At 48.3% G+C, this 26,592-nt stretch overlaps 1 protein-coding gene across 1 annotated transcript in view; it reads right to left on the reverse strand.

The window, feature by feature from the left end:
• HCK (HCK proto-oncogene, Src family tyrosine kinase) overlaps positions 1–19,356 on the reverse strand; it is a 35,465-nt gene extending 16,109 nt beyond the window's left edge. Inside the window, exons 1-6 of the mRNA XM_081867843.1 lie at positions 19,079–19,356; positions 9,277–9,382; positions 7,677–7,719; positions 6,288–6,387; positions 3,142–3,240; positions 1,917–2,020 (exon numbers count right to left, since the gene is read on the reverse strand). Coding sequence (XP_081723969.1) covers positions 1,917–2,020; positions 3,142–3,240; positions 6,288–6,387; positions 7,677–7,719; positions 9,277–9,381 — 451 coding nt within the window. The 5' untranslated portion in view covers position 9,382; positions 19,079–19,356. The remainder of the gene's footprint in view (positions 1–1,916; positions 2,021–3,141; positions 3,241–6,287; positions 6,388–7,676; positions 7,720–9,276; positions 9,383–19,078) is intronic.
• Between the last annotated feature and the right edge of the window lie 7,236 nt (positions 19,357–26,592).

Below are 26,592 nucleotides of genomic sequence, written 5' to 3' on the forward strand. Positions count from 1 at the left end.
GTGGTCCTTGCGGAAGAAGACCCTGCTCAAGCAAGAGATACAGGTGGCAGGGCAGGACCTGTCCTCCACAGGCGCCAGGCAGGAACCTGGCCATCTAACCTCCCTGTCGCTGTCAGCACCTCCTCCTCCTCCTGCAAATCACACACAGGGAAAAGCTTGCAGAAAGCAGAGGTGGGTCAACCTGTCCTGTAGCAGCAGCAGGAGGGAGAACTGGAAAGTGCCACCGGATCGCCAGCACTTCCTCCCCAATCAGTGGCGTAGCGTGGGTTGTCAGCACCTGGGGCAAGGCAAGTAATTTGCGCCCCTAACCCCTAACCTGCCGCCGCTGCCAGCTTCTTCTTGCTGCTGCCTGGGCTGCTGCCATGGGGCTCTGCTACAGCCTGCGCCCGAGGCTCTTCGGAGACTCCGGAGGCGGCGAGCACGCCCCCCCAGATGTTGCGCCCGGTGCGGCCGGCCCCCCCTGCACCCCCCACGCTACGCCACTGTCCCCAATCCAATCTCAGCCCCCTGCACTGGAGAGGCTCACACAACAAGTGGGGCCTGCCCAAGCCCTCCACTCTGGGGCTGCCCCACAGGAAGAGAGAGGAAAGGAAGATGGTATATCAGGATGGTGGCAGAGGCGTTGCAAGGTACTGTATTTTTTGCTCTATAGGATGCACCGGACCATAGGAGGGGGAGAACAGGGGGGGGGGGAATTCTCCCCTTCTCTGCTCAGTGAAGCGGCGGGAGAGACGGAGCCCTTTCCATTTCTCCTCCCGCTTCGCTGAAGGGGCGCTGCACAGAGAGGGAAAACTGTGCAGCACCTCTCCAGCGAAGCCTGGAGAGCGAGAGGGATCGGTGTGCACCGACCCCTCTTGCTCTCTAGGCTTCAAGCGGCTATCCGCAAGCCTTCAGAGCTCAGCGGGAACTCCTGCTGCGCTCCGAAGGCTTGTGGATAGCTTCCTGAAGCCCCCGGAGCGCAGTGGGAGTTCCCTGCGCTCCGGGGGCTTCAGGCGGCTTCAGCGAAAGCAACACGAAGCCTCCGGAGCATGGGGGGAGCTCTCCCTCTGTGCTTCGGAGGCTTCGCGTTGCTATCGCTGAAGCCAAGGAGCCTGCATTTGCTCCATACGATGCACACACACATTTCCCCTTCATTTTTGGAGGGGGAAAAGTGTGTCCTATAGAGTGAAAAATACGGTAGGTTGTGGTCTGGCCTGAGTGCCACCTCTGAGGGGGTAGTGGTGACAAAATGCTGTGCGGCACTCAACGTCTGCGAGAGACGCTTTGGTTTTGGCACGCAGGCTGTAGGGCAGACGGCAGACTCCTTGTTGCAAGGCGTGTGATCTCCCCCCCAAAAAAGCTCCACAACTTTGGCTTCCCCAAAGAAAATGAAATACAGTGGTACCTCTGGTTGTGAATGGGATCCATTCCAGAGGCCCATTTGCAATCTGAAAAGAACGCAACCTGTGTCTGCGCATCTGCGCATGCGCGGGTCACGATTCGCTGCTTCATTTTGCGCGTGTGCACATGCGCGAGCAATGAAACCCGGAAGTAACCTGTTATGGTACTTACGGGTCGCCGTGGGACGCAAACTGAAAATGCTCGACCTGAAGCCAACGTAATATGTGGTATGACTGTAAAGTCAAACCATTTTTGCAGGCAAAAATAAATAAATTTCAATGTGGGGGTGGGGAAATTTTCTGCCCTGGGTACCACCTGACCTTGCTACGCCACTGGACGGTGGAAGAGGAAAGCAAACTGAGCAAGGGCAACATTTGCTCTGCCCCACTTGTGGGTTTCCCAGAGGCATCCAGCAGGCTCCTCCTATGCGCGAGCAGCTCCTCTCTGAACAACAGGGCATCTGTTCTCCAGCGAGTCCAGCTGTTTGTGGGGAAGAGCTGATCTGGCCCATGCACACAGGAACCAGCACCACTTACCCTTGGTTGTCTCGCTGTCTCGGATCATGAAGGAGCCTATCACGTTCCCAGGGCTCAGCAGCTGCCGCTCAGCATCCTTCCTGCTGACGCCTCTGAAAAACCACCTGGGGGGGGGGGCAAAAGTCACAAAACAGGAGGGTGAGCAAGCCAGGTCTGGCTTTGCACCTTCCCAAGCAGGCATATCGGTCCATTTCAGTTTCTCATTTTCCCAAACTTTAGTTTGCTTCTCCACATTTCCACATCAGTTTGAAATTCTGTATTATTATTATTATTATTATTATTATTATTATTATTATTATTAAATAATTTTTAATTGTTTTCCTTATACATACCCTTGCAATACAATACATTAAATCACATAAATACCTCTAGCTCTGCCGAGCTTGCAGCCCTCCCTCTCTTCAGCAGGAATCCCTTATTTTCTTATATCGCGTACAGTCATACCTCGAGTTGAATGTGCTTCGGGTTGAGTGCGTTTGAGTTGCGCTCCGCGGCAACCCGGAAGTAACGGAGCGCGTTACTTCTGGGTTTCATAGCCCATGTACGCGCAGACGCTCAAAATGACGTCACGCGCATGTGCGGTAGCGGTGAAACGCTACCCGTGCACGCGCAGACGCGCCGTCACGTCTTGCGTTCCATTCAGGATGAGAACGGGGCTCCGGAACGGATCCTGTTCGCATCCCGAGGTACCACTGTATTCTACTTTTTAACCTTATATCTGTCATACATTGTAAGAGCTATTTCAGTCCTGCCAGTGTTTTTAAAGTTTTGCAATTTTCCTTTATATACACCATAAATTTACTCCAACTTTCTTGAAACCTCTGATCGTCCTGATCCCGAATTCTTCCCATCAGTTTGGCTAGCTCCGCATCACTCATCAATTTCGTCTGACACTCTGCAATAGTAGGAATTTCTTGCAGTTTCCAGTTTTGGGGCAAGCATGTTTCTTGCCGCTGCCGTGGCGTACATAAAGAGTCTTTGGTCCACTTTCTTAATTTCTTATTTATTTTTTAAAGTCCTTGTGAAAATCCATCAACGCTGGGGTTGATACTAGGGAATTCTACTCTAGTGGAAGCTGGCAGGGCTAGGTGGAGAGGGTCATTTGCCCCTGTTCACTATCCCACCCCACCCCCAAGCACAAACAGCCCTTTAATTGCAGTCCTAGATAAGCGCCGTGCAGAGGAGACCCCCTTTGCCCCCCCCCCCAGCCACAGAGCAGACTCACTCCTCCGTCTCCAGCGAGTTGACTCTGGCGACATAGTTGCTGGGGATATAACCCTCCCGGCCTGTCGAGAGGGCTTTGGCTCTCCACCACTCGCCCGAGCTGCAGAGAGAAAGAAACAGAGAGGAAGGGGGGCAGAAAGAGGTAGAGAAGATCAATCTTCTGTCACTGAGAAGCAGCAAGCACACGCTCCAAATGGCAAGTTCCAAAACAGATGCCCAGAAAGGCATTCCCCGCAGCGACACCCCTGCAATGCAGGCCACTTGCTGCTGAGGTTTGCCAAACGCCAAAACGTATTCAAGGCATGATATAAGATGCTGTGTTACAGGAAAAATCTGAGTCTCTGCTCCTGCCAACCTAGCAGTTCGAAAGCACCTCATAGTGCAAGTAGATAAATAGGTACCACTCTGGCGGGAAGGTGTTACCGGAAAAATCCGAGGGCTCCCTTGGACAAAAACAAAGACATCAACCAGGATAACTTGGAGCAAAACAGCAGCCTGTAGGCTTGGCCTTTATTGAACTGTTGCAACAGGGCGTTCCCCTCACTTGCAGGAGAGAGGAAAGACCCAGAAAAATGGTGTGCAAGACCTTATAAAAACTTTTGAAATTCCCATCCTCTAGGTCAAGCCCACCCTCAGAAACATCATGCATACATTACAGAAAGGAGGGGCTGAGGGAGGAGTTGGTGGTAACCTGAGTGTCTTGTCACCTGGCTGGTTCCCCCTTTCCCCCTCCCCATGAGTACTTTCCAGAGGACAAAGGGGAGGTGGCAGTTTCCTGCCCCCTGAGGGAAGATCTGATCAGTGTCCTTTGTTTCAGTCCATGTTGAATCCACTCCCATATGCAAGTTCTTTGTGATCTTGATTGTCTTCTGTCTGGGATCATCAGGGTTGGCATGGGCAGGGCTCCTGTGTATGTGCTGAGACAGTGAAGGGATTATGGCTGACCAGGACTAAGTCACCCCCCTTTGTTAGTTCTTGTCATATAGAGTAAAATAAAAGTGAAACAGTGCAAATCCGATGTATGGTTGATTTTCTATGAATTTATAACAGAAATGTGGCGTATGTAGTGTGTGAGTGTGTAGTTTATACAAACAGAATGACTGGGGTGGGGGGGTTCCTGCTACAGCTGTGCTTGGGTAAAGGCTAAAATGCATCTTAAAGGGTGTGTGACAAGGGTTCAGGGGCTATGAGCCACAGACTTTCCCAAGGTCCACCAACACGTGTCTATGTAGTTGTCTGAATGGGCCTCAAAGGTCTATGGCTGCATTCAATTGAAAGTGTTGGTGCTGACCTTTAAAGCCCTAAATGGCCTCGGTCCAGTATATCTGAAGGAGCATCTCCACCCCCATCGTTCTGCCCGGACACTGAGGTCCAGCGCCGAGGGCCTTCTGGCGGTTCCCTCCCTGCGAGAAGCCAAGTTACAGGGAACCAGGCAGAGGGCCTTCTCAGTGGTGGCGCCCGCCCTGTGGAACGCCTTCCCACCAGATGTCAAAGAGAACGACAACTACCAGACTTTTAGAAGACACCTGAAGGCAGCCCTGTTTAGGGAAGCTTTTAATGATGTTAGATGCATTACTGTATTTTAATATTTTGTTGGAAGCTGCCCAGAGTGGCTGGGGAAGCCCAGCCAGATGGGCGGGGTATAAATTATTATTATTATTATTATTATTATTATTATTATTATTATTATTATTCACCCTGTATTTTAAAGCACATGGCTCCCCCCAACGAAACCTGAGAACTGCAGTTTGTGAAGGGTGCTGGGAATTCCAGGATTCTCTGGGGGCAAGTCTACGTATGCTATGGATTTAAACAGGTTTTATAATCCTTCCTTGTCCCCAGGGGAAATAACTCTGCTACGTAAGCTTAGGATCTGTCAGATGGGAGCTGGAAACAGACATCTCAGTACCATAAACAAACTACAATACCCTGGAAGGAAGCAACAGCTAGTAAAGAGCTATACAACCAAAGTTGCTTCATAGTGTAGAGATATGAATGCCTCTACATGCTTTCTGCATAAAGGTAAAGGGGCCCCTGACCATTAGGTCCAGTCGTGGCCGATTCTGGGGTTGCGGCGCTCATCTCGATTTACTGGTCGAGGGAGCCGGCGTACAGCTTCTGGATCACGTGGCCAGCATGACTAAGCCGTTTCTGGTGAACCAGAGCAGCGCACGGAAATGCCGTTTATCTTCCCGCCGCAGTGGTACCTATTGATCTACTTGCACTTTGACGTGCTTTAGAACTGCTAGGTTGGCAGGAGCAGGGACCGAGCAACGGGAGCTCACCCGTCGCGGGGATTTGAACCGCCGACCTTCTGATCGGCAAGCCCTAGGCTCTGTGGTTTAACCCACGGCGCCACCCGCTTCCTTTTCCCTTTTCTTTTCCCTTTTCTTGTGAGGAATCCTTTTTGGAATAAGGGAATTTCCCTTAAAAAAAGGAAAATGTTGACAGCTATGGCTTTCTGTGTCTTAGACTTGCAGCATGGAAGTGATGAATGGTCTGTTTAAATTTGAAGGTTCATTATGGTTCCACAAGATGTGTATTTCTTTAAAGGCCAGAGCAAATAACGTGACCTAGTTTTACAGCCATGAAGCAGTATAGCAGGTGCTGCTAAGTTGTAGTAATTAAGCTGTTGGGTATGGTATATAAAGAGCAGCATGCAGCTCTCTCGGTACCCTGGTGGATGGGTCATGCTTATTGATATATTGTAATTTAGTGTAAAAGGAGTTTTTGTTGCTAAAACCTAGCAAAAGTTATTTTGCGTTTCTTGAATGTGTGGTCTCCCCAGCACGCCTTCTGCGGTGCAACTAATCTGCAAATAGCCAACAGGAAGTATACTGTATTATATATCAAACCTATTTTTATGCTTTTTAGCAAGAACGTAAACGAGCTAATAGATAACACTTACCACTTACTGTGCGAGGGGCGGGGGTGGATTTGCCCCACCAAACTGAAAGCAGGCAAAAAAAGCATCCCTGCAGAGCAGCCCTAACACTTATGAGGATTCAGCATAGACAGGATATAACAAATTGGGTCAACCAGATTCCCAAAGAAAGCAGATCAGGGCCCCCCCCACTGACTCCCAGATTAGACCCCCCCCCACCTTCGCTCAATAAACAGCTGCACAAGAGGGGGTCTTGCACTTACTTCTCTAGGACTTTGAGACGGTCGCCCTTCTGGAAGTTCAGGTCTTCCTTGTGAATGGCTTCATAGTCATAAAGAGCCAGAACGATAAACTCTTCTGTTCCTGCGAGAATGAGCAAGGGTTGTATTCACACAAACTCAGTGTTTACTCCGGACGCAGGGACAAACCTCACTTCGCCAGCAGCTAAATTATTGCTAAGTTACTGTTGCTGAATTTCCTTATTGATAATTTTATTGTTCTATCTTTGTGGTTGTTTTTTTGCAAACCAATGCGCTCTATTTGGGGCTACCTTTGCAGGTGACCCGGAATCTGCAATTAATCCAGAATGCGGCAGCTAGACTTGTGACTGGGAGCGGCTGCTGGGACCACATAACACCGGTCCTGAGAGATCTGCATCGGCTCCCAGTATGTTTCCGAGCACAATTCAAAGTGTTGGCGCTGACCTTTAAAGCCCTAAACAGCCTCGGTCCTGTATACCTGAAGGAGCGTCTCCACCCCCATCATTCAGCCCGGACACTGAGGTCCAGCGCTGAGGGCCTTCTGGTGGTTCCCTCGTTGTGAGAAGTGAGGTTACAGGGAACCATGCAGAGGGCCTTCTCGGTAGTGGCGCCTGCCCTGTAGAATGCCCTCCCTTCAGATGTGAAGGAAATAAGCAGCTATCCTATTTTTAAAAGACATCTAAAGGCAGCCCTGTTTAGGGAAGTTTTTAATATTTAATGCTGTATTGTTTTTAACACTCGTTTGGGAGCCACCCAGAGTGGTTGGGGAAACTCACCCAGATGGGCGGAGTATAAATAAATTTTTGTTGTTGTTTTTCCAATCAGTATATAAACGTTATGAAATAAAACAAATAAAACCAGCTGGTTGACAGGCAGGTATGGATGTGGAGCAAGGGAGGTGGGTGGCGCTCTGGGTTAAACCACAGAGCCTAGGACTTGCCGATCAGAAGGTCGGCAGTTTGAATCCCTGCGACGGGCTGAGCTCCCGTTGCTCGGTCCCTGCTCCTGCCAACCTAGCAGTTTGAAAGCACATTGAAGTGCAAGTAGATAAATAGGTACCGCTCTGGCGGGAAGGGAAACGGCGTTTCCGTGCGCTGCTCTGGTTCGCCAGAAGCGGCTTAGTCATGCTGGCCACAGGACCCAGAAGCTGTACGCCAGCTCCCTCGGCCAGTAAAGCGAGATGAGCGCCGCAACCCCAGAGTCGGCCACGACTGGACCTAATGGTCAGGGGTCCCTCTACCCTTTACCTTTTTATGGATGTGGAAAGCTGAGCCCATGGCTGACAAGGGGGCGGATGTCTTTGCAGCACACAGCTCTCTGATGTAGGCCAGGGGCCACAGATCTATGGGTCTCCCTCCCGCCAAGACAGACCATAGAGGCAGGCATACATACCATCGGTTGGGGAAGGCTTCGGTTTGCTGGGTGCTGGGCCAAGCTGGGATGCAAGAGAACAGAAATAATTTATGAACAGGAAAACAGAATCTCCACAATACAGCATTTTTAACCCTCAGTCTGCTCCACAGTCTCTGCAGCACGCTTTGCCAAACTGGTGCCCTCCAGCTATTTCAGGAGACAAGTCACATCCTTGCCGGCCTTACGGAAGATGGAGTTCTTGTTGTTAAATATACCAAGAGAAAAGAGCACACCAAGAACTCAGGCCAATACAGTGGTACCTCGGGATGCGAACGGGATTCGTTCCAGAGCCCCGTTCACATCCCAAACAGAACATAAGACGCGACAGCGTGTCTGTGCATGTGTGGCTTGCGTTTTGCCGCTTCCACACATGCTCGTGATGTCATTTTTACTGTCTGCGCATGCACAAGCGGCGAAACCCTGAAGTAACGCACTCCGTTATGACTGTATAAGTTTCAATAGTGGGAGTGGTCTCTACTCGAAAATCAGTAGTCAATTGAAACAAAAACCAATCCATTCAAAAGTATGTATTCTGACAAGAATTACAAACTCAAACAGAGATTACCAACTCAAACTCATAAGGATACGTATATCCAATTATGGATCAGAAACCAGTTAAGTTCATGTTAGCCCAAAGTCAGATTCAACGTCAAGGTCTTAGTTTCAATCATTGAGCAGAAGTCAGAAGTCAGTTATGGATCAGAAACCGGACAGGGCCCTGTTTCGATCAGCTGGAAGTATCTAATATTACATGAAAGTACATTTAAATTCTAAATTAACATAAATAGTAAAACAGTCATAACTCTATTTGAGTTTGTAATTCTTGTCAGAATACATACTTTTGAATGAATTAGTTCTTGTTACAATTGACTATTGATTTGCGAGTAGGGACCACTCCCGCTATTCAAACTTATATTGGCCTGAGTTCTTGGTGTGCTCTTTTCTCTTGGCCTTACGGAAGATGGCATCAGCTCTTACGGGTTAGAGACTGCTTCCTCTAATGGTGATCTCTAACCCCCCAAAAGCTTATCCCATCACAAATATACCAGCCTTTAAAGCTAATGCTTCAAGAGTTTGAAGGGAACCCCAAAGGCCATCTGTTCCAGCCCCCTGAAATGCAGGAATCACAGCTAACCAATCCATGACAGATGGCCATCCAGCCCTTTGCTTAAAAACCTCCAAGGAAGGAAAAGTCCACCACTTTTGGAGGGAATCTGTTCTGCTGTCAAACAGCTCTTACCATCAGAAAGTTCTTAACACTCCGTTAAATACTGTATTTTTCGCTCTATAAGACGCACCAGACCACAAGATGCACCTAGTTTTTGGAGGAGGAAAACAAGAAAAAAAATATTCCTAATCTCAGAAGCCAGAACAGCAAGAGGGATCTCTGCACAGTGAAAGCAGCAATCCCTCTTGCTGTTCTGGCTTCTGGGATAGCTGCACAGCCCGCATTCGCCCCCATAAGACGCACACACATTTCCCCTTACTTTTTAGAAGGGAAAAGGTGAGTCTTATAGAGCAAAAAATACGGTATCTCTCCTGACTTTTTCTTTGAGACTGGCAAGTAATATAGACTTACAGCGTTAATGGGGTCTGGTATGTAATTATTCAGATCACCCAAGCTCTGACGAGGTCCTGAGTCTTTTTTACTGAGGTTGATTTCTTTGGATTTCATGCAGCCCATTCTGGGAGAAGGGAGGGAGAGAGAGAAGAGACTCTAAGCCCAGGCTCTAGACGAAAATATGTTTTTCTTTATTTATCTAACAAAATTTATGTACCGCTTGATGGTAAGGAAATCTCCAAGCGGTTTACAGAGATATAAAACAAAACATTAACATTGCTGATTAAAACAAGTAAAAGCAGGTGGCTTAAAATATTCAGAAGATTGTTAAAATCAACAGCAGCTAAAAAGAAATAAAACATGTGTAACTTCTACACGTCTGTAAAGGTAAAGGGACCCCTGACCATTAGGTCCAGTTGTGGCCGACTCTGGGGTTGCAGCGCTCATCTCGCTTTATTGGCCGAGGGAGCCAGGGTACAACTTCCGGGTCATGTGGCCAGCATGACTAAGCCGCTTCTGGCGAGCCAGAGCAGCGCATGGAAATGCTGTTTACCTTCCCGCCGGAGTGGTACCTATTTATCTACTTGCACTTTGCTGTGCTTTCGAACTGCTAGGTTGGCAGGAGCAGGGACCGAACAACGGGAGCTCACCCCGTCGCGGGGATTTGAACCACCGACCTTCTGATCGGCAAGTCCTAGGCTCAGTGGTTTAACCCACAGCACCACCCGTGTCTCTACACGTCTGTAGGGTTGCCTAAATAACAATGTTTTAAGGCAACTGTCAAAAAGTACAGCCAAGGCGTCAAGAGGCAGGGAGTTCCAAAGTGCAGGTGCTGCCACACTAAAAGATTGGTTTCTTGCAAGCGCAGAACAAGTATGATGTTGTGCAGTCAAGAGGGCATATCCCACAAGTAAACTAGTCCCAAGCCGTTAAGGGCTTTACAAACCAATAGTAACGCTGTGAGCTTTTGTGGGCAACCGTGAGCTTCAGATTTTGCATTCACGGGCTAAACCACCTGAGCACAGCACCCTCAGCGCCCGAGTTGAGCTGCATCCAATTTGCATCCCAAACAGACCCTTTCTTCTTCTGTCCTTGTAACTCAAGCCAACATAATTCTGGAAGCATCAAGCTAATCCTGTGGCCCGTCCATCATTATTGAAATAGGCAAAGCAATATTTAAAAGACTAACCCAGCGGCTGTGCTCCTGCTGCTACCAGGGACAGGAATTTTCCTCACAGATGGTCAGAGTTGTGAGGCTGCGCAGCAGGTGAAAAAACCGGGAGTGGAAACCAAGTTCCCTGCACACAGAAAGCAAGCCCTTCAGGAAGATGATCTTGCCTCCAACTTTTCCCCATGTCTTTTCTGTGTGCAGGGAAGTGTTGGCAGTGTGCTCATGGTTTGTTTTTGAAGTTCAGGTGGAGGCCTTCACTCATGCGGTACTACAGCCTTGCGCTTGAATCCGGCTTGCACAATTGGAGTCCGGACCAGATGAGCCATTACCCTGATCCAGGAGAATATTCTTTTTTTCTTTTAAATAATTTTATTAAGAATTTCAACATAACAAATTATCAAAACATATCATTTTCATTGTCCCCCCCCTTTCCCCCTCCCCCACCCCAGGAAGAACCCCCCAAGACTTCCCTCAGCTCCTCTCTCTGATTTTTCAACACATGCTATTTTCTGCATATTGTAAAGATCCTCAATTTCTCTGTCTATTGTGGTAACAATCAACAAATTTGTGTATGTTTATTCAAAACCTGCCAAGGAGTCCAATTCATTTTGTTGTCTTTTTAAGCAGTTTGTAAAAAGTTCCCATTCTTCTTTAAAGTCACAGTTGTCCTTGTCTCAAAGTTTGTATGTCAATTTCACCAGTTCTGAATAATCCATCAATTTCTCTTGCCACTGTTCTTTTGTCAGGATTTCCTCATTCTTCCATCCTTGTGCTATCAAGACTCTTGCTGCCATTGTCGCATACATGAATAAATTCTTTATTTTCCTTGGCAGGTCTTTTCCTACAATCCCTAACAAAAATGCTTCTGGCTTTTTTACAAATGTTAATTTGAACGTTTTCTTCAACTCATTATATATCATTTCCCAGAATTTTTAAATGTCTCATACGTAAATAGATTCTTTATTTTCCTTGGCAGGTCTTTTCCTACAATCCCTAACAAAAATGCTTCTGGGTTTTTTTACAAATGTTAATTTAAACATTTTCTTCAACTCATTATATATCATTTCCCAGAATTTTTTAAAAATTCTCTACATTCCCACCACATATCATGAATAGCAGACTATTCTTAATACCATACGCTCTCAGGAAAAACACTTGCCCTAGAGCATTATCTCCCTATGAACCATGGCCACCACAATAACCACAGAGCTGTGATAGGAGGCAAGTGGGAAAAGGCCATTTCCTTCCCCACTGACATGATCCCCTGTAGACATTTAACATCCCCTCTCAGCCTCTGAAAAGCAGAAGGCGCTCTCAGCTCAGTGGATCCAGAGGCACACATGGAACAGAATTTGGGCCACTGGCCCAAAGCGGCGCCACAAGGGTATGAGATAAGCTTTCCTCAGCACAGCGGAAGTTGGTTAGGAGGAAGAGAAAGTTTCTTCTCTCTCTCCGGGGACAGGAAGAAGCACACACACAAGCTACTGGTTTCAATTGGCCTCCGCCTGCCAGCATTTTGGGTTTCGATCTTTACATATTGCATTTGTTGCAATGGCGGCCTCCAGACCGCCATTGCAACAAATGGCCTCCAGCCATCATGCCTGCGAGTTGCTCCCAAAACATCGGAGAGGCATTTCTCCTCTTGCGCCCTCGGTGCCAGTGGCAGCAATTTTAAATCTTGAGTCTCAGTCGCCAAGACTTCTCAAACTGCTTGCAATCAGACAACTCCCAGTTGCAAAATGCGCCAGGTGCCTGGCTAATTTCGAACGCTGGTCAGAGGCCGGGGAAGGGTGACATGCAACAACAGGCCAAAAGTGCCTCTGAACATACTGTACTTTTCGCTCTATAAGATGCACCAGACCATAAGACGCACCTAGTTTTTGGAGGAGGAAAACAAGAAAAAAAATATTCTGAATCTTAGAAGCCAGAACAACAAGAGGGATCGCTGTGCAGCGAAAGCAGCGATCCCTCTTGCTGTTCTGGCTTCTGGGATAGCTGCGCAGCCTGCATTCGCTCCAGAAGACGCACACACATTTCCCCTTACTTTTTAGGAGGGAAAAAGTGAGTCTTATAGAGCTAAAAATACGGTACTTGCAGCAATAGACCAAGGCACTGCTGGGGTGGAACTGTGTGTTTCGGGGCAATTAAGCCCTGTTCGCAGCATTGTCATAAGCCGCTCCACACACAGAGCCAGAGACCACTGGTCCATCAGCCTGCCACTTTGCAGGGGTTCGCACTAGCAGAACTTCAAAACGGGAAGTTCTTTTGCTATAAAGTGCTGTTTCACGCCACCTCAATCTCTGAGCGGGGAAACTCCAAGGCTTTCCGGGCACTTACTCAAGGTTTAATTTCCTCGGAATGAAGGTCAGCAGAGACTGCAGTGTATTTTGGATACAGTGGTACCTTGGGTTAAGAACTTAATTCGTTCTGGAGGTACGTTCTTAACCTGAAACTGTTCTTAACCTGAAGCACCACTTTAGCTAATGGGGCCTCCCACTGCCGCCGCACCACCACCGTGTGATTTCTGTTTTCATCCTGAAGCAAAGTTCTTAACCCAAGGTACTATTTCTGGGATAGCAGAGTCTGTAACCTGAAGCGCCTGTAACCCAAGGTACCACTGTATAGGTAAAAGGTAAAGGACCCCTGGAGACTATGGGGTTGCGGCGCTCATCTCGTTTTCAGGCCGAGGGAGCTGGCGTTTGTCCACAGACAGCTTTCTGGGTCATGTGGCCAGCAGGACTAAACTGCTTCTGGCACAATGGAACACCGTGGCAGAAACCAGAGCGCATGGAAACGCTGTTTACTTTCCTGCCACAGTGGTACCTATTTATCTACTTGCACTGGTGTGCTTTCAAACTGCTAGGTTGGCAGGAGCTGGGACAGAGCAACGGGAGCTCACCCCGTCACAGGGTTTCGAACCACAGACCTTCCGATCGGCAAGCCCAAGAGGCTCAGTGGTTGAGACCACAGCGCCACCTGTGTCCCTAGTCTTTTGCATATATGCCTTTATTTACACACACAGTGGTACCTTGGTTGTTAAACTTAATCCGTTCTGGGAGTCTGTTCGGCTCCCGGAACGGCTCGAAAACCAAGGCGTGGCTTCTGATTCGCTGCAAGAGCTTCCTGAACTCAATCGGAAGCCGTGATGGGTATTTGGCTTCTAAAAAACGTTCGCAAACCGGAACACTCACTTCTGGGTTTGCGGCACTCGGGACCCAAAACGTCCGAGTACCAAGGCATTCAACAACCAAGGTATGACTGTATCTACAACCTGAGCATAAGATAAGAGGGGCTTATCTTGCTTCTTGCTTCTCCATGAGTCACTGCTTTGAACACAGCACAGAGCAAGCAGGTCTCTGTGAATCCAGCTTCCTGCCTGCTTCCAGCTCAGCTCACACCCCAAAACTTTCACAGTTGGTCTCCTACCTAGCAGCTAGGAGATGAGGGGCACCTATCTGCCCAGATGGTGCCACCACTCAGTTGTAGTTCTTGCAACCTAGCTCATTTTTGGGGGTGCTGACCAGGACACTTAAGTGGCCTGCAGAGGTCATTGTCCTAAGAGAATTGTCTGACTAGTTTAGATTCTCTTCCACTTCTTCTTCTTCTTCCTCTTTGGCAATCACTTGTAGCCGCGTAAGACCGTCTTCCATAAACACGGTTTTAACAATGAGTCTGTAAGTGACTATGGAGGCCAATTCTGGATCCACACGTCCTTCCACAATGGGGACATTGGTTTCCAGGTGGGAATTGATCATGGTGAGGGCTTGCTAAGCGTGCCTTCCTCTTAGCATGTTTCTCCCTTGCATTCTGAGTTCAAGTGTCTTCAAAGCCCAGGACACCTTTGGTCAAGGCTGTTCTCCAACTGGAGCGCTCGCAGGCCAGTGTTTCCCAGTTGTCAGTGTTTATACAGTGGTACCTCAGGTTACATACGCTTCAGGTTAAAGACTCCGCTAACCCAGAAATAGTGCTTCAGGTTAAGAACTTTGCTTCAGGATGAGAACAGAAATCGTGCGGTGGCGCAGCAGCAGCAGCGGGAGGCCCCATTAGCTAAAGTGTTCCTTCAGGTTAAGAACAGTTGCAGGTTAAGTACAGACCTCCAGAACAAATTAAGTACTTAACCTGAAACTGACCCCCCAAACCGACAACAATGCAATATTAAGCATTTTAATGTATTGCACATTTGCAAATGTAGGGCCAGCAGCTTTGCATAGAGAAGAAGCCCAAGCATCTCCAGGTAGGCCTGTCTGAGCTGTCAGCTGTCAGTGTGTAGACCAAACTAAGCTAGATCAGACCCTCCAAGTGTCCCTATTTTGCAGGGACAGCCCCAGATATACAGAAGCCATCCCAGTTTCTGATTTGATCCTGGAATTTCCTCCTTTTCCTTAAAGGTAAAGGGACCCCTGACCATTAGGTCCAGTCGTGGCCAACTCTGGGGTTGCGGCGCTCATCTCGCTTTTTTGGCCGAGGGAGCCAGCGTACAGCTTCCGGGTCATGTGGCCAGCATGACTAAGCCGCTTCTGGCGAACCAGAGCAGTGCACGGAACGCCATTTACCTTCCTGCCGAAGCGGTACCTATTTATCTACTTGCACTTTGACGTGCTCTCGAACTGCTATGTTGGCAGGAGCTGGGACCGAGCAATGGGAGCCGACCTTCTGATTGGCAAGTCCTAGGCTCTGTGGTTTAACCCACAGCGCCACTCGTGTCCCATTGGTTCCTAGCAGTGGTTTAAAAATAATTTAAAAAGAGAACTTGTCTTTGGCTCATCAGATCTGCAGAAAAGGCAGCCCCTGTGCACTGATCATGCTTTTGCATGAGGAAGAAGAACTTTCTCAGGAAATTAAGACTTTTCCCCACAGTGCATTTGATTCAGGGGCCCTGCCAGCTCCTCTTTCCTACGGTGGCCACAAGTGTTCCAGTAAATATACCCTCAAAAATCTACAGTGCCCAAGACAGGGGGGGTAGGAGCTGCTTGCTCCATTTTGGGTCCCCAATCTCTTTTTTTCCCTATCTTTTAGATGTGGCAGCTATTAAGTGTTACGCTCCTGCCTAACGGCAGCCATTTTGCGCCTGGCGCCTGCGGAGCCTTCTGAAGTTTCCAAATGGGTCCACTGGCCAAAAAAAAGGTGGGGAATTTAATTGTTTGCATTCACTGCCACACGATGAGATAAGCTTTGTGACTTAAAAAATTGGATTAGGTCAAGGCTTCTCAAACTTTATACCTCTAGGGTGGCTGTCTGAAAAGACCAAAATTTACTGAGGTTCATACCCCTCACAGAGCTATAATTCCCAGAACGATTTAAAAGCCAACCTCTCTTCACAGCGAACTCTGGGAATTGTAGATCTGTGGGAGGAATGGGGGGGGGTGTCTCTTAGCAAGCTTCATAAACTACAGCTCCCAAAATTCTTTGGGGGAAGCAAGGGCTGTCTAAAGTGGTATCACAGAACTTTAAAAGTATGGCATGAAAGTGGCTTGAAATTGTCTCAGTTGGAAAGGGCGCATGTTGCACTTTTCTAAAAGAAAGAAGGAAATCTTTTAATAAATAATAATAATAATAATAATAATAATAATAATAATAATAATATATTAATATTTATATTTATACCCCGCCCATCTGGCTGGGTTTCCCCAGCCACTCTGGGCGGCTTCCAACAGAACACTAAAATACAATAACTATTAAATATTAAAAGCTTCCCTAAACAGGGCTGCCTTCAGATGTCTTCTAAAAGTTTGGTAGTTATTTTTCTCTTTGACATCTAGTGGGAGGGCGTTCCACAGGGCAGGTGCCACCACTGAGAAGGCCCCCTGCACTTCTCACAATGAGGTAATTGCCAGAAGGCCCTCTGAGCCAGACCTCAGTGTCCGGGCTGAATGATGGGGGTGGAGACACTCCTTCAGGTATACTGGGCCGAGGCCATTTAGGGCTTTAAAGGTCAGCACCAGCACTTTGAATTGTGCTCAGAAACGTACTGGGAGCCAATGTAGGTCTTTCAAGACCGGTGTAAAACTTGCATCAACACATTTTTCCACTTAAGCACCATTGCACAAATGTTTTTTTAATTGGCAAAAGTGTGTGCAAGTACAAATTATGAGATCAATTTGAATAAAATGGTTTTGACGAGACGGGGAATATTTTCAAGGTGTGCTGAAGTTGAGGAGTGACAGCAGGGGGTCACCTGTCTGAAACATCAAACCTGCCGAGTCACACTAAAGCTGCCTGCATTTGCAGAGAGAATATGCAATCGAATCTTTTGGCCACTTAGACTGCGCAATTTCAGCCATGTGGGGCTAGGGGCCGGCTGGTTGAATTCTGCAAGTTTAATGTAAGCAAAGCCAAGAGTTTGAATGCTCTTTCCACACCATGTAAGCCAAGCAGAAACAGTGTGGTATGAGCTCTTCAGCTCTCTGCCTTGCTTGGAGGGGGGGCGGGGTGGGGGGCAAAGCCCTGTTGGTGCACCAATTCTGGAGTGCTCTTGCGAGATCTTACTGGGCTCACAAGAGCATCCCTGGCCTTCCGGAGCCCATGCGCTGAGCATCCCTTGGCCTCTGAGAGACCTCGTGCTCTGTTGGAGCAAAACCAACCACAATGGACATACTTGACCCAGCAGGAGAGTTGTTGGGGGGCAGCTTGGTGGAGATATGTCTATGACACACACAACACACTGCACAATTTGCTCAGAAGCATTCATACATATGCAATAGCTAATGTAAATTTGTGCCCTAGACCTATGTGCAATGTGCCTGATACTAGGAACCATGGTTTGTTTCCTCTGTGCATTGAGGGCACAGGACAACCCACCATCAACTATGGTTTACTGTGACATGCTATCTGGGTCACAGAAGCAAACCAATATTTCATTTTATTTATGAGAGAGGAAGAGAGATGATTTTCAAATATACCAAAACTAAGGAAACAACAATAAGAATATTAGGTGCACATTTCAGCCCAAACTCCTTGGAGACCCTGGGTGGAGATGTGGGCTCAGTTTTTTTACCCCCAAAAGCAGCAGTGTTGGAGGAGAAAATTGTCTGGTTTCCATGTAACACTACACTGTGGTTTGACAAACTACAAGTTCACCATGAATTGCCGCACAGACAATCAGACAAGCAATGGCTTATTTATCCAAAGTTTGTTTGTTTGTTGTTGTTTTTCCAGTTGCTCCTGCAACTGAGGTGGTGTGGCCAAACAAACCTTGGTTCAGGAGGGGGTGTTTAGTTCAAGCATGACGACAAGCTGCAGTTAAAACAAACCAAGGTTCATAAACCAATAACAAACCATGGTTTGTTGGAAACCCTAGTTATACCTCTGGACAAAGTTTGTGTGTGTGATTTTAATAAACCATGGTGGTGCTGTGGGTTAAACCATAGAGCCTAGGACTTGCCAATCAGAAGGTTGGTGGTTCAAATCCCCACGACGGGGTGAGCTCCCGTTGCTCGGTCCCTGCTCCAGCCAACCTAGCAGTTCGAAAGCACGTCAAAGTGCAAGTAGGACCTACTATTTCCAATAGGTCCTGCTCTGGCGGGAAGGTAAACGGCGTTTCCGTGCGCTGCTCTGGTTCGCCAGAGCAGGCTTAGTCATGCTGGCCACATGACCCGGAAGCTGTACGCCGGCTCCCACGGACAGCAAAGTGAGATGAGCGCCGCAACCCCAGAGTCGGTCATGACTGGACCTAATGGTCAGGGGTCCCTTTACCTTTTTAACATTCTGAGGCAGCCAGGCTAATGTTTAGCCTTTCCTCACACAACTATTGGGAAAAAAATGCAGGTACTTGTATCCCCGCCCCCACTGGGTGAGCAGTGGATTGCAGCTTTTGCAGGGGGAGGTGTGTATAAACAACCAGAAGGACAGAGCTGGACACCCCTCCCACAAAGCTGCGATACAGATTAAAACAGAATCAAGATGCTAAATTTCCTCCATTGTTCCCACCCTTAGAATATCTTCGCTGTGCCTCTACAAACTATGATGTGCTGAAAAGCCTTAGGGCACCAGAGCTTGCGCGACTTAACTCTGGTTCAATTGCAGTGTACAGCACGTTCTCAGGTGCACACTGAATAGCACGGTTGAGGGCTAAACATTTAGTTGAAAGGGTGAGTTGAGTCCTTGTGAAACTACTTTCTTTCACCACCTGGCTACGTATTCCAGCAGCCTTCTCCAACTTGGTGCCCTCCAGGCTCCAGATGTTTCAGACTACAAGGTTCAGCTCCTGCAGAGCCACTGAAATTCAGTGCGGTGACTTATGAACTATACAATGCAAACAATAGAGGTTTTTTTTTGGGGGGGCATGTCCCCTACAAACCCCCTTGAAAAGGGAGACGTCTGATCAAAGTACCCAGAGCCTTCGCAGAGCCTTGACTCACGACTACCCAGATGAGCCAAAAGCGCAGGTGAGTGATGACTCGGGGAAAGAGGAAAACAAACTCTGCACATGCTCTAGAGCAGGCTCTCCGCTGCCTTAGCATTTCACAGGCTCCAGGGCATTAAAGACACAGACAAAACTCCGGGTTAAGCATTTCTTACAAACACACAGACAAGACTCCGGGGGAAGCATTCCTTACGCTTCCCTCGTACGACCCATCTCCACCCTGCCATTCCCGAGGTTGCGGAGGGTCGCGGCTGCCCCCTGTCCCCGCCGTCTCTCCCCGGATTCACCTGCCTGCCGCCTTCCGACGTTCCCTCGACGGCGCGTTCTCAGCAGCCCGGCAGCTCCTGCGCGCTCGCTGGTGCCTCTTCGGAGGTCGGGAGCATCTCCAGAATGGCTCTCGCTTGTACGCACCCCACAAAAATGCCCGGCAAGGGGAGGGGAAAGGTCTCTGCCCCGCGCAGTTGCTGCAGCAAAGCAGGAAAAACAGCAGTTGTTGCGCCTCCCCGACGGTTTCACGGTCCGCGAACAGAAGCAGAAGCCGACGCGCCCGCGATGGGGAAGCCGCGCGCTTAAGAACCGCCCAGCCCCACGGCGGCCGCGCCTCTTTCCCGAAGGCCTCGCCCCCCAGCCTCTCCGTCCCCCCCAGCCCTTCCACTTTTTAAAAAGAGGGCTCTCTCTCAGCAAATACTGTAGTTACCTTTCACTCTCGCAAGAGGCAAAGGGCGGTCGCCACTTCGGATGGAGACTAGGCAAATTCATGGCTCAATTGGATAGAAGCGTTTTCTTTCCTCTCTCCTCCTAACACTAGAACTCTTTAGCTCAGTCGGTGAAGCATGAGACTCTCAATCTCAGGGTCGTGATGGCCGAAAGATTCCTGCGATGTAGGGGGTTGGACTAGATGACCCTCGGGTTCCCTCCCAACTCTTGCTGTTGTTGTTGTTGTTGTTTAGTTGTTTAGTGGTGTCTGACTCTTCGTGACCCCCTGGACCAGAGCATGCCAGGCACTCCTGTCTTCCACTGCCTCCCGCAGTTTGGTCAAACTCATGCTGGTTGCTTTGAGAACACTGTCCCACCATCTCGTCCTCTGTCGTCCCCTTCTCCTTGGGCCCTCCATCTTTCCCAACATCAGGGTCTTTTCCAGGGAGTCTTCTCTTCTCATGAGGTGGCCAAAATATTGGAGCCTCAGCTTCATGATCTGACCTTCCAGTGAGCACTCAGGGCTGATTTCCTTCAGAATGGAGAGGTCCGATCTTCTTGCAGTCCATGGGACTCTCAAGAGTCTCCTCCAGCACCAGAATTCAAAAGCATCCATTCCTCGGCGATCAGCCTTCTTTATGGTCCAGCCCTCACTTCCATACATCACTACCATAGCTTTAACTATATGGAACTTCTCCCAACGCTACGGTTCTAGAATTCTATGGCATCCAATGAAGCTGAAGGTTGGACGAATCCAGACAGAGAAAAGGAAGGACTTCTTCATGCAAGGAAGAAATAAATCTGTGGAACTCCCTTCCACAGGAAACAGGGCCACCAACTTAGATGGCTTTAAAGAGGGATTAGAGATATACCTTTAAGAATGAAAAAGGATTCTACATATTTGTGGGAGGAAAGGGTCTTGATGGCTATCACTCATGATGGCTTCTGAATCCCAGTTGCTGGAAACCACAGGAGGGGTCTTGTGTTCAGGTCCTGCTCGTGCGCTTCCCATGGGGGCATCTGACCCAGTAAGCTCTTATTATGTTTTTACCTTGCAATATGGAAATGTGAACCCTGCATAGAGGTTCTCAAGAGGTTAAAGGGTTGCGGCAGGTGCGGGGGGGGGGAGAGGGGAGGAGGGAACGGTGCTTTCCCTCCCTTCCTTCCTGGGCAAGCAGCTTATTTCTCTGCTTGCCCTACTCCACAACTGGACCCCTGCGGTTACTTGTAAATCATAAACTACACAAATCATAAACTACACATTCAAATAAGGGTGCAGCCTTAACCAGACTTACTGGAAACTCCTGAAAAAAACCCAACAACTCCTGAAAAAAACCCAACAGGACTTCCTTCGGAGAAAATAAGCGTCAGATGTTTGTGTGGAATGTACTGCTGTTCATCTCTCAGAAATGTGGGGTGGAGCTGCTATCCAAAATGCACTTTGCCCCTTCTGGTCCTGAATGGGGTCACTGTGCCCCTGAAGGACCAGGTGTGCAGCCTGGGAGTCATTTTGGACTCACAGCTGTCCATGGAGGCAGAGGTCAATTCTGTGTCCAGGGCAGCTGTTTACCAGCTCCAGCTGGAACGCAGAATGAGACCCTCCCTGCCCACAGACTGTCTCGCCAGAGTGGTGCATGCTCTGGGTATCTCCCGCTTGGACTACTGCAATGTGCTCTACGTGGGGCTACCTTTGAAGGTGACCTGGAAACTACAACTAATCCAGAATGCGGCAGCCAGACTGGTGACTGGGAGCGGCCGCCGAGACCACTTAACACCGGTCTTGAAAGACCTACATTGGCTCCCAGGACGTTTCCAAGCACAATTGAAAGTGTTGGTGCTGACCTTTAAAGCCCTAAACGGCCTCAAAGGCCTAGTAGACCTGAAGGAGCATCTCCACCCCCATCGTTCAGCCCAGACACTGAGGTCCAGCGCCGAGGGCCTTCTGGCGGTTCCCTCGCTGTGAGAAGCCAAGTTACAGGGAAACAGGCAGAGGGCCTTCTCGGTGGTGGCGCCCACCCTGTGGAACACCCTCCCACCAGATGACAAAGAGAAGAACAACTACCAGACTTTTAATTTTTTTGTTTTTGGAAGTTGCCCAGAGTGGCTGGGGAAGCCCAGCCAGATGGGCAGGGTATAAATAATAAATTATTATTATTATTATTATTATTATTATTATTATTATTATTACTTCTGAACACCCCCAAATCACGTAGGATGAGGCCACCATTGGCTCCTATCTCTCTCCACTGCTCTTGCGGCCGCATCCTGCTCATGGCGTTCCCTTTGGAGCATCAGGTTTGCCACTCTGGGAGCAGGATCCTGCGCTAGATGGGCCACCTGTGGTCAGCCAATGCAGCCACCAAATACCCAGTTCAGTGTCGCAATTTTTGCTTTGTTCGTCGCTTAAAACCAAAACGTCACTTTCTTTTCTCCCTCCAGAGTGTCAGCGGCTGGTGGGTGGGTTGATCACATTAGATTTCTTTTCCTTCTTTAATTGCCACAGCAACAATCTTCCAGGTTTGTTTGCAAATTCAGACTCTTTCCGTTTAGGATATTTTAATTTCATGTAGAGTCAGAATTGTGTGTGTAGCATTTTAATAGTCTGCATTACAACCGTGTTTCCCAGTTTTTCAGTTCATTTATTTTCATTCATAGTAAGTTCTTTTATTATCTCTTGCTTCTTGGCTTCTCTTGATTTCTTTTGGAAAGCGTTTTGTTGTACATAAAGAAGCCTCTTATTACTGCCTCACCGGAATCCTGTATCATATTTAAGTCTGTCCGTTTGCTTAAATTTATTTCAAAGTAGTCTTTTAGGACTTTAATCCCTTTCCCCTATATCTCTGGCTTCTTTAATAATCCTTCATTTAATGACCATCTATATGTTGATTTCTGTTTTATTAGTTATATGCCACCCACCTGACTGGATTTCCCCAGCTGCTCTGGGTGACTCACAACAAAATATTTAAATCACTATAAAACCTCAGACATTAAAAACTTCCCTGTACAGGGCTGCTTTCAGATGTCTCCTGGAAATAATAGAGTTGTTTATCTGTTTTACATTTGACAGTAGGGCATTCCACAGGGAGGTTGCGACTATGGAGAAAGCTCTCTCTGCCTGGTGGTGGTAATAATAATAATAATAATAATAATAATAATAATAATAATAATTTATTATTTGTACTCCGCCCATCTGGTTCCAAAGCCACTCTGGGCGGCTTCCAACAAAATATTAAAATACAATAGTCTGTCAAACATTAAAAACTTCCATGAACAGGGCTGCCTTCAGATGTCTTCTGAATGTCAGGTAATTGTTTATCTCTTTGACATCTGATGGAAGGGCGTTCCACAGGGCGGGTGCCACTACCGAGAAGGCCCTCTGCCTGGTTCCCTGTAGCTTTGCTTCTCGCAATGAGGGAACTGCCAGAAGGCCCTCGGCGCTGGACCTCAGTGTCCGGGCAGAACGATGTGGGTGGAGACGCTCCTTCAGGTATACAGTGGTACCTCGGGTTACATACGCTTCAGGTTACAGACTCTGCTAACCCAGAAATAGTACCTTGTGTTAAGAACTTTGCTTCAAGATGAGAACAGAAATCGCGTGGTGGCTGCACGGCAGCAGCGGGAGGCCCCATTAGCTAAAGTGGTGCTTCAGGTTAAGAACAGTTTCAGGTTAAGAACGGACCTCCGGAACGAATTAAGCACTTAACACGAGGTACCACTGTACTGGACCGAGGCCCTTTAGGGCTTTGAAGGTCAGCACCAACACTTTGAATTGTGCTCGGAAACGTACTGGGAACCTATGTAGGTCTTTCAAGACTGGTGTTATGTGGTCTCGGAGCTGGACCTCAGTATCTGGGCTGAATGATGGGGGTGAAGATGCTCTTTCAGTCTATTTCTACTGTATAAATAAGTAACCTTGCACTCTCTGGGGAGAAGAAAAAAGGAAACATCTCTCTCCCCCATACTTCCCTCTCTAGCTCAAAAAAGCATGACATCTCTAGAGCCCAACCCGCCCACCCACCCCCCCACGGGGTCACCGATGAAAGGAGCCTTGCTGGCTTGCTTCTCTGTTAAAAGTTTAAAACAGGAACACGCAGAAAATAGGAGGAGGCTGCTCTTAAGGGCCGCTGCACTTTGAAGCAGAATTACTCTGGAGTAGCATTTTGAAGCTACAGCAAAGCCTGGGCTGCTTGCTTTCCTGCAGGCCACCTCCCCACCAAAATGCATTTTTAAGGGCTCATTATTTGTTCCTTATGTGCTGATTATACCAAAATAAGCCCCAGGGTACATGGTTGACAAAACAAAAAGAAAAGACAAAGCGAACGAAAAAACCCCACAAGCATCTCTCCGCTAACTGTGCAACAACAACACCTTTTACAGAAAGGAAATGCACAAGTCAATCACACTGAAAATAGTGTTAAAGGTTGTGGGCTGGTCAGTCACGGGTCATAACCCGTGAGTCCCTTGCGCACCTGGGAGCCTGCCATTGTGAGTCTAGATTCTACAAGAGGAAGCACGGTGAATCGGTCAGACTGGTTTATTGGTAAGATAATGGCCTTAGCTGGTCAGCTAAGCACAGACGGACGTTTACATGGCCAGAGAGTGAGCTCTGTTGCCATAGAGGCAAATGGACGGGACTTTTCACAACTCATCCTAGAATGGAGAGCAATAGGCCAAGAAGGAGCACTGTGTGCGGCAGGTGCTGGAAGCTAGAGACACAGCGTCTTGTCTTGCTCTGAACTGAACCCTGCAAAGGACCTGCGACATAAACATTTCTTTTTTAACTGACTGAAACTCAGAATGTGGTTGAAGTATCGCACCGGTGCATAACGGCAGCTCCTGGCTGGCTGGCCGTCAACACGGCCTCTCAATGCAATTCTGCTTACATTTATGTAGCTACGAATGTTGCCATCTGTCCGTCTCAAGAGATAATGGAGTGCACTGCTGGGGGTGTTTGCTGCGGGGACGTGATCTCCCCGGGTGCAAGCCTGGGCAGGGTGTCTGGAGCTCCTGGGCTGCCCAGACGACAAGACCTCCCCCCCTCAGCCTCCCTGCTGTGGCCCAAAAGATATATATTCATAGCTATGGGGGGCTAAGAATTCCGGGGGGGGGGGGCAAAGAGGCAAGAGAGTTTCAAGGGCTGCTGGAGGAGTAAATGACAATCAGTCTCTGAAAAGCTGGCATCCCTGGATCAAGTTCGTTAACATTGTTGAATTAATCAAACTAAGTAGTCTAAACGGACCCTCCAAGCCGGGCTGTCTTAAGCTGGGTAGGCCTTTTGACAGCCCGCCAATCCCAGGTGCGAAGGAGGGCAAAGCTGGCCGGCTGCCTCAGCGCCTCGCTTGCCAGCATCAGAAGAGCTGCGGTGCTCTGAGGGCTCTACTTTGCTTGGCAGCGGCTGTCGGCTCTTCCCAGTACCTGGACTCCAAATCTCGGCCCTGGACTCTCGGCTTGGCACCCCTGAGAGCCTGATGCCCGGCTGCCCCACACCCCTAGCACCTATGGGTAAGACGGCCCTGCCTCCAAGTGTCCCTATTTTCCAGGGTCAGCCCCAGATTTACATAAGTCTTCCCATTTTCTGATTTGATCATGGAATGTCCCTCTTTTCCTTAAAAAGGTAAAGGGACCCCTGACCATTAGGTCCAGTTGTGACCAACTCTGGGGTTGCGGCATGCATCTCGCTTTACTGGCCGAGGGAGCTGGCGTACAGCTTCCGGGTCACGTGGCCAGCATGACTAAGCCACTTCTGGCGAACCAGAGCAGCGCACGGAAACGCCGTTTACCTTCCCGCTGGAGCAGTACTTATTTATCTACTTGCACTTTGAGCTGCTTTCAAACTACTAGGTTGGCAGGAGCTGGGACTGAGCAACAGGAGCTCACCCCGTCGCGGGGATTCGAACCACCGACCTTCTGATCGGCAAGCCCTAGGCTCTGTGGTTTAACCCACAGCGCCACCCGTGTCCCTATTTTCCTTAGGACATCCCTATTTTAATCAGAGAAATGTTGGAAGGTATGGAGTTATGTGACCCGTGAACCAAGGAGATAAGTAACCGTGCAAACTTTAGAAGACATCTTAGAAGGTAGCCCTGTATAGGGAAGTTTTTAATGTTTAATGTTTGATGTTATGTTTACATATATGTTGGAAGCTGCCCAGAGTGGCTGGGGAAACCCAGTCAGATGGATGGGTTGTTGTTGTTGTTGTTGTTGTTGTTGTTGTTGTTGTTGTTGTTGTTGTTATTATTATTATTTTGAATAGGATGCCCCTATTTTCGTCAGAGAAATGTTGGAGGGTATGGTGTAAATTGAATTTTGAATAAACAGGTAAGGGGCACTGTGTGAGAGATGAGTTTGGGATTCTATTATTTCAAGTTCCCACACTTCATAACCGGACGGTATGGGGGTCATCGTCTGAGAGCACCATGAGTCATTTTCCCCTCTTGACAAGGCACTGGCATGAAAAAGAAGGCACTTCTCCAATTTTGTTATTTTCTCAGTCCCTCCACGCCTCTGTGTGGTCACTGCCCTGATTACGACGAGCTGAAGAAGGTTCCCAACACAAACTGTGCCACTTCACTGATGTGAAATAACTGCCCACTGGCCAGAAGTATTTTTCTTTACAATCATAGAATGGTAGAGTTGGGAGGGACCCCCAGAGACCATCCAGTCCGACTCCCAACACATTATTAAAAGCACAATAAAATATCAAACATTAAATGCTTCCCTAAACAGGGCTGCCTTTAGCTCTTGAGTTTGCCTTAAAAATTGAGAGCCAGTCCAGTTGGACCAGAGTCATGCCCTCGATTCCTAGAAGGGAAGTCGCTCAAGAGGCTGTCTGCAAATCACACACAATTGTCTGTGGTTGCTTGGAGGTGAGGGAAAGGCATTTCACACATGCTCAGAGGCGCTCACTTGATTATTACTTCAGATAACGGAGCTGAGGCTCCTGGCATTGCAAAAGGTTAAGAAACTGACGTGGACTTCTACGTCACTTTATAATTTATAAATTTATATTCCTCTTTTCCTCTGAGTAGCACACACCCTGACCCATTTTACCTTCAAAAATTGCAGCTGGTTCAAGGTTTCTCAGTGAAAGCTCAGTCCATGTGGT

This window comes from Podarcis erhardii (genome assembly GCF_964252035.2).
Source record: "Podarcis erhardii genome assembly, chromosome: 6".
Lineage (NCBI taxonomy): Eukaryota > Metazoa > Chordata > Lepidosauria > Squamata > Lacertidae > Podarcis > Podarcis erhardii.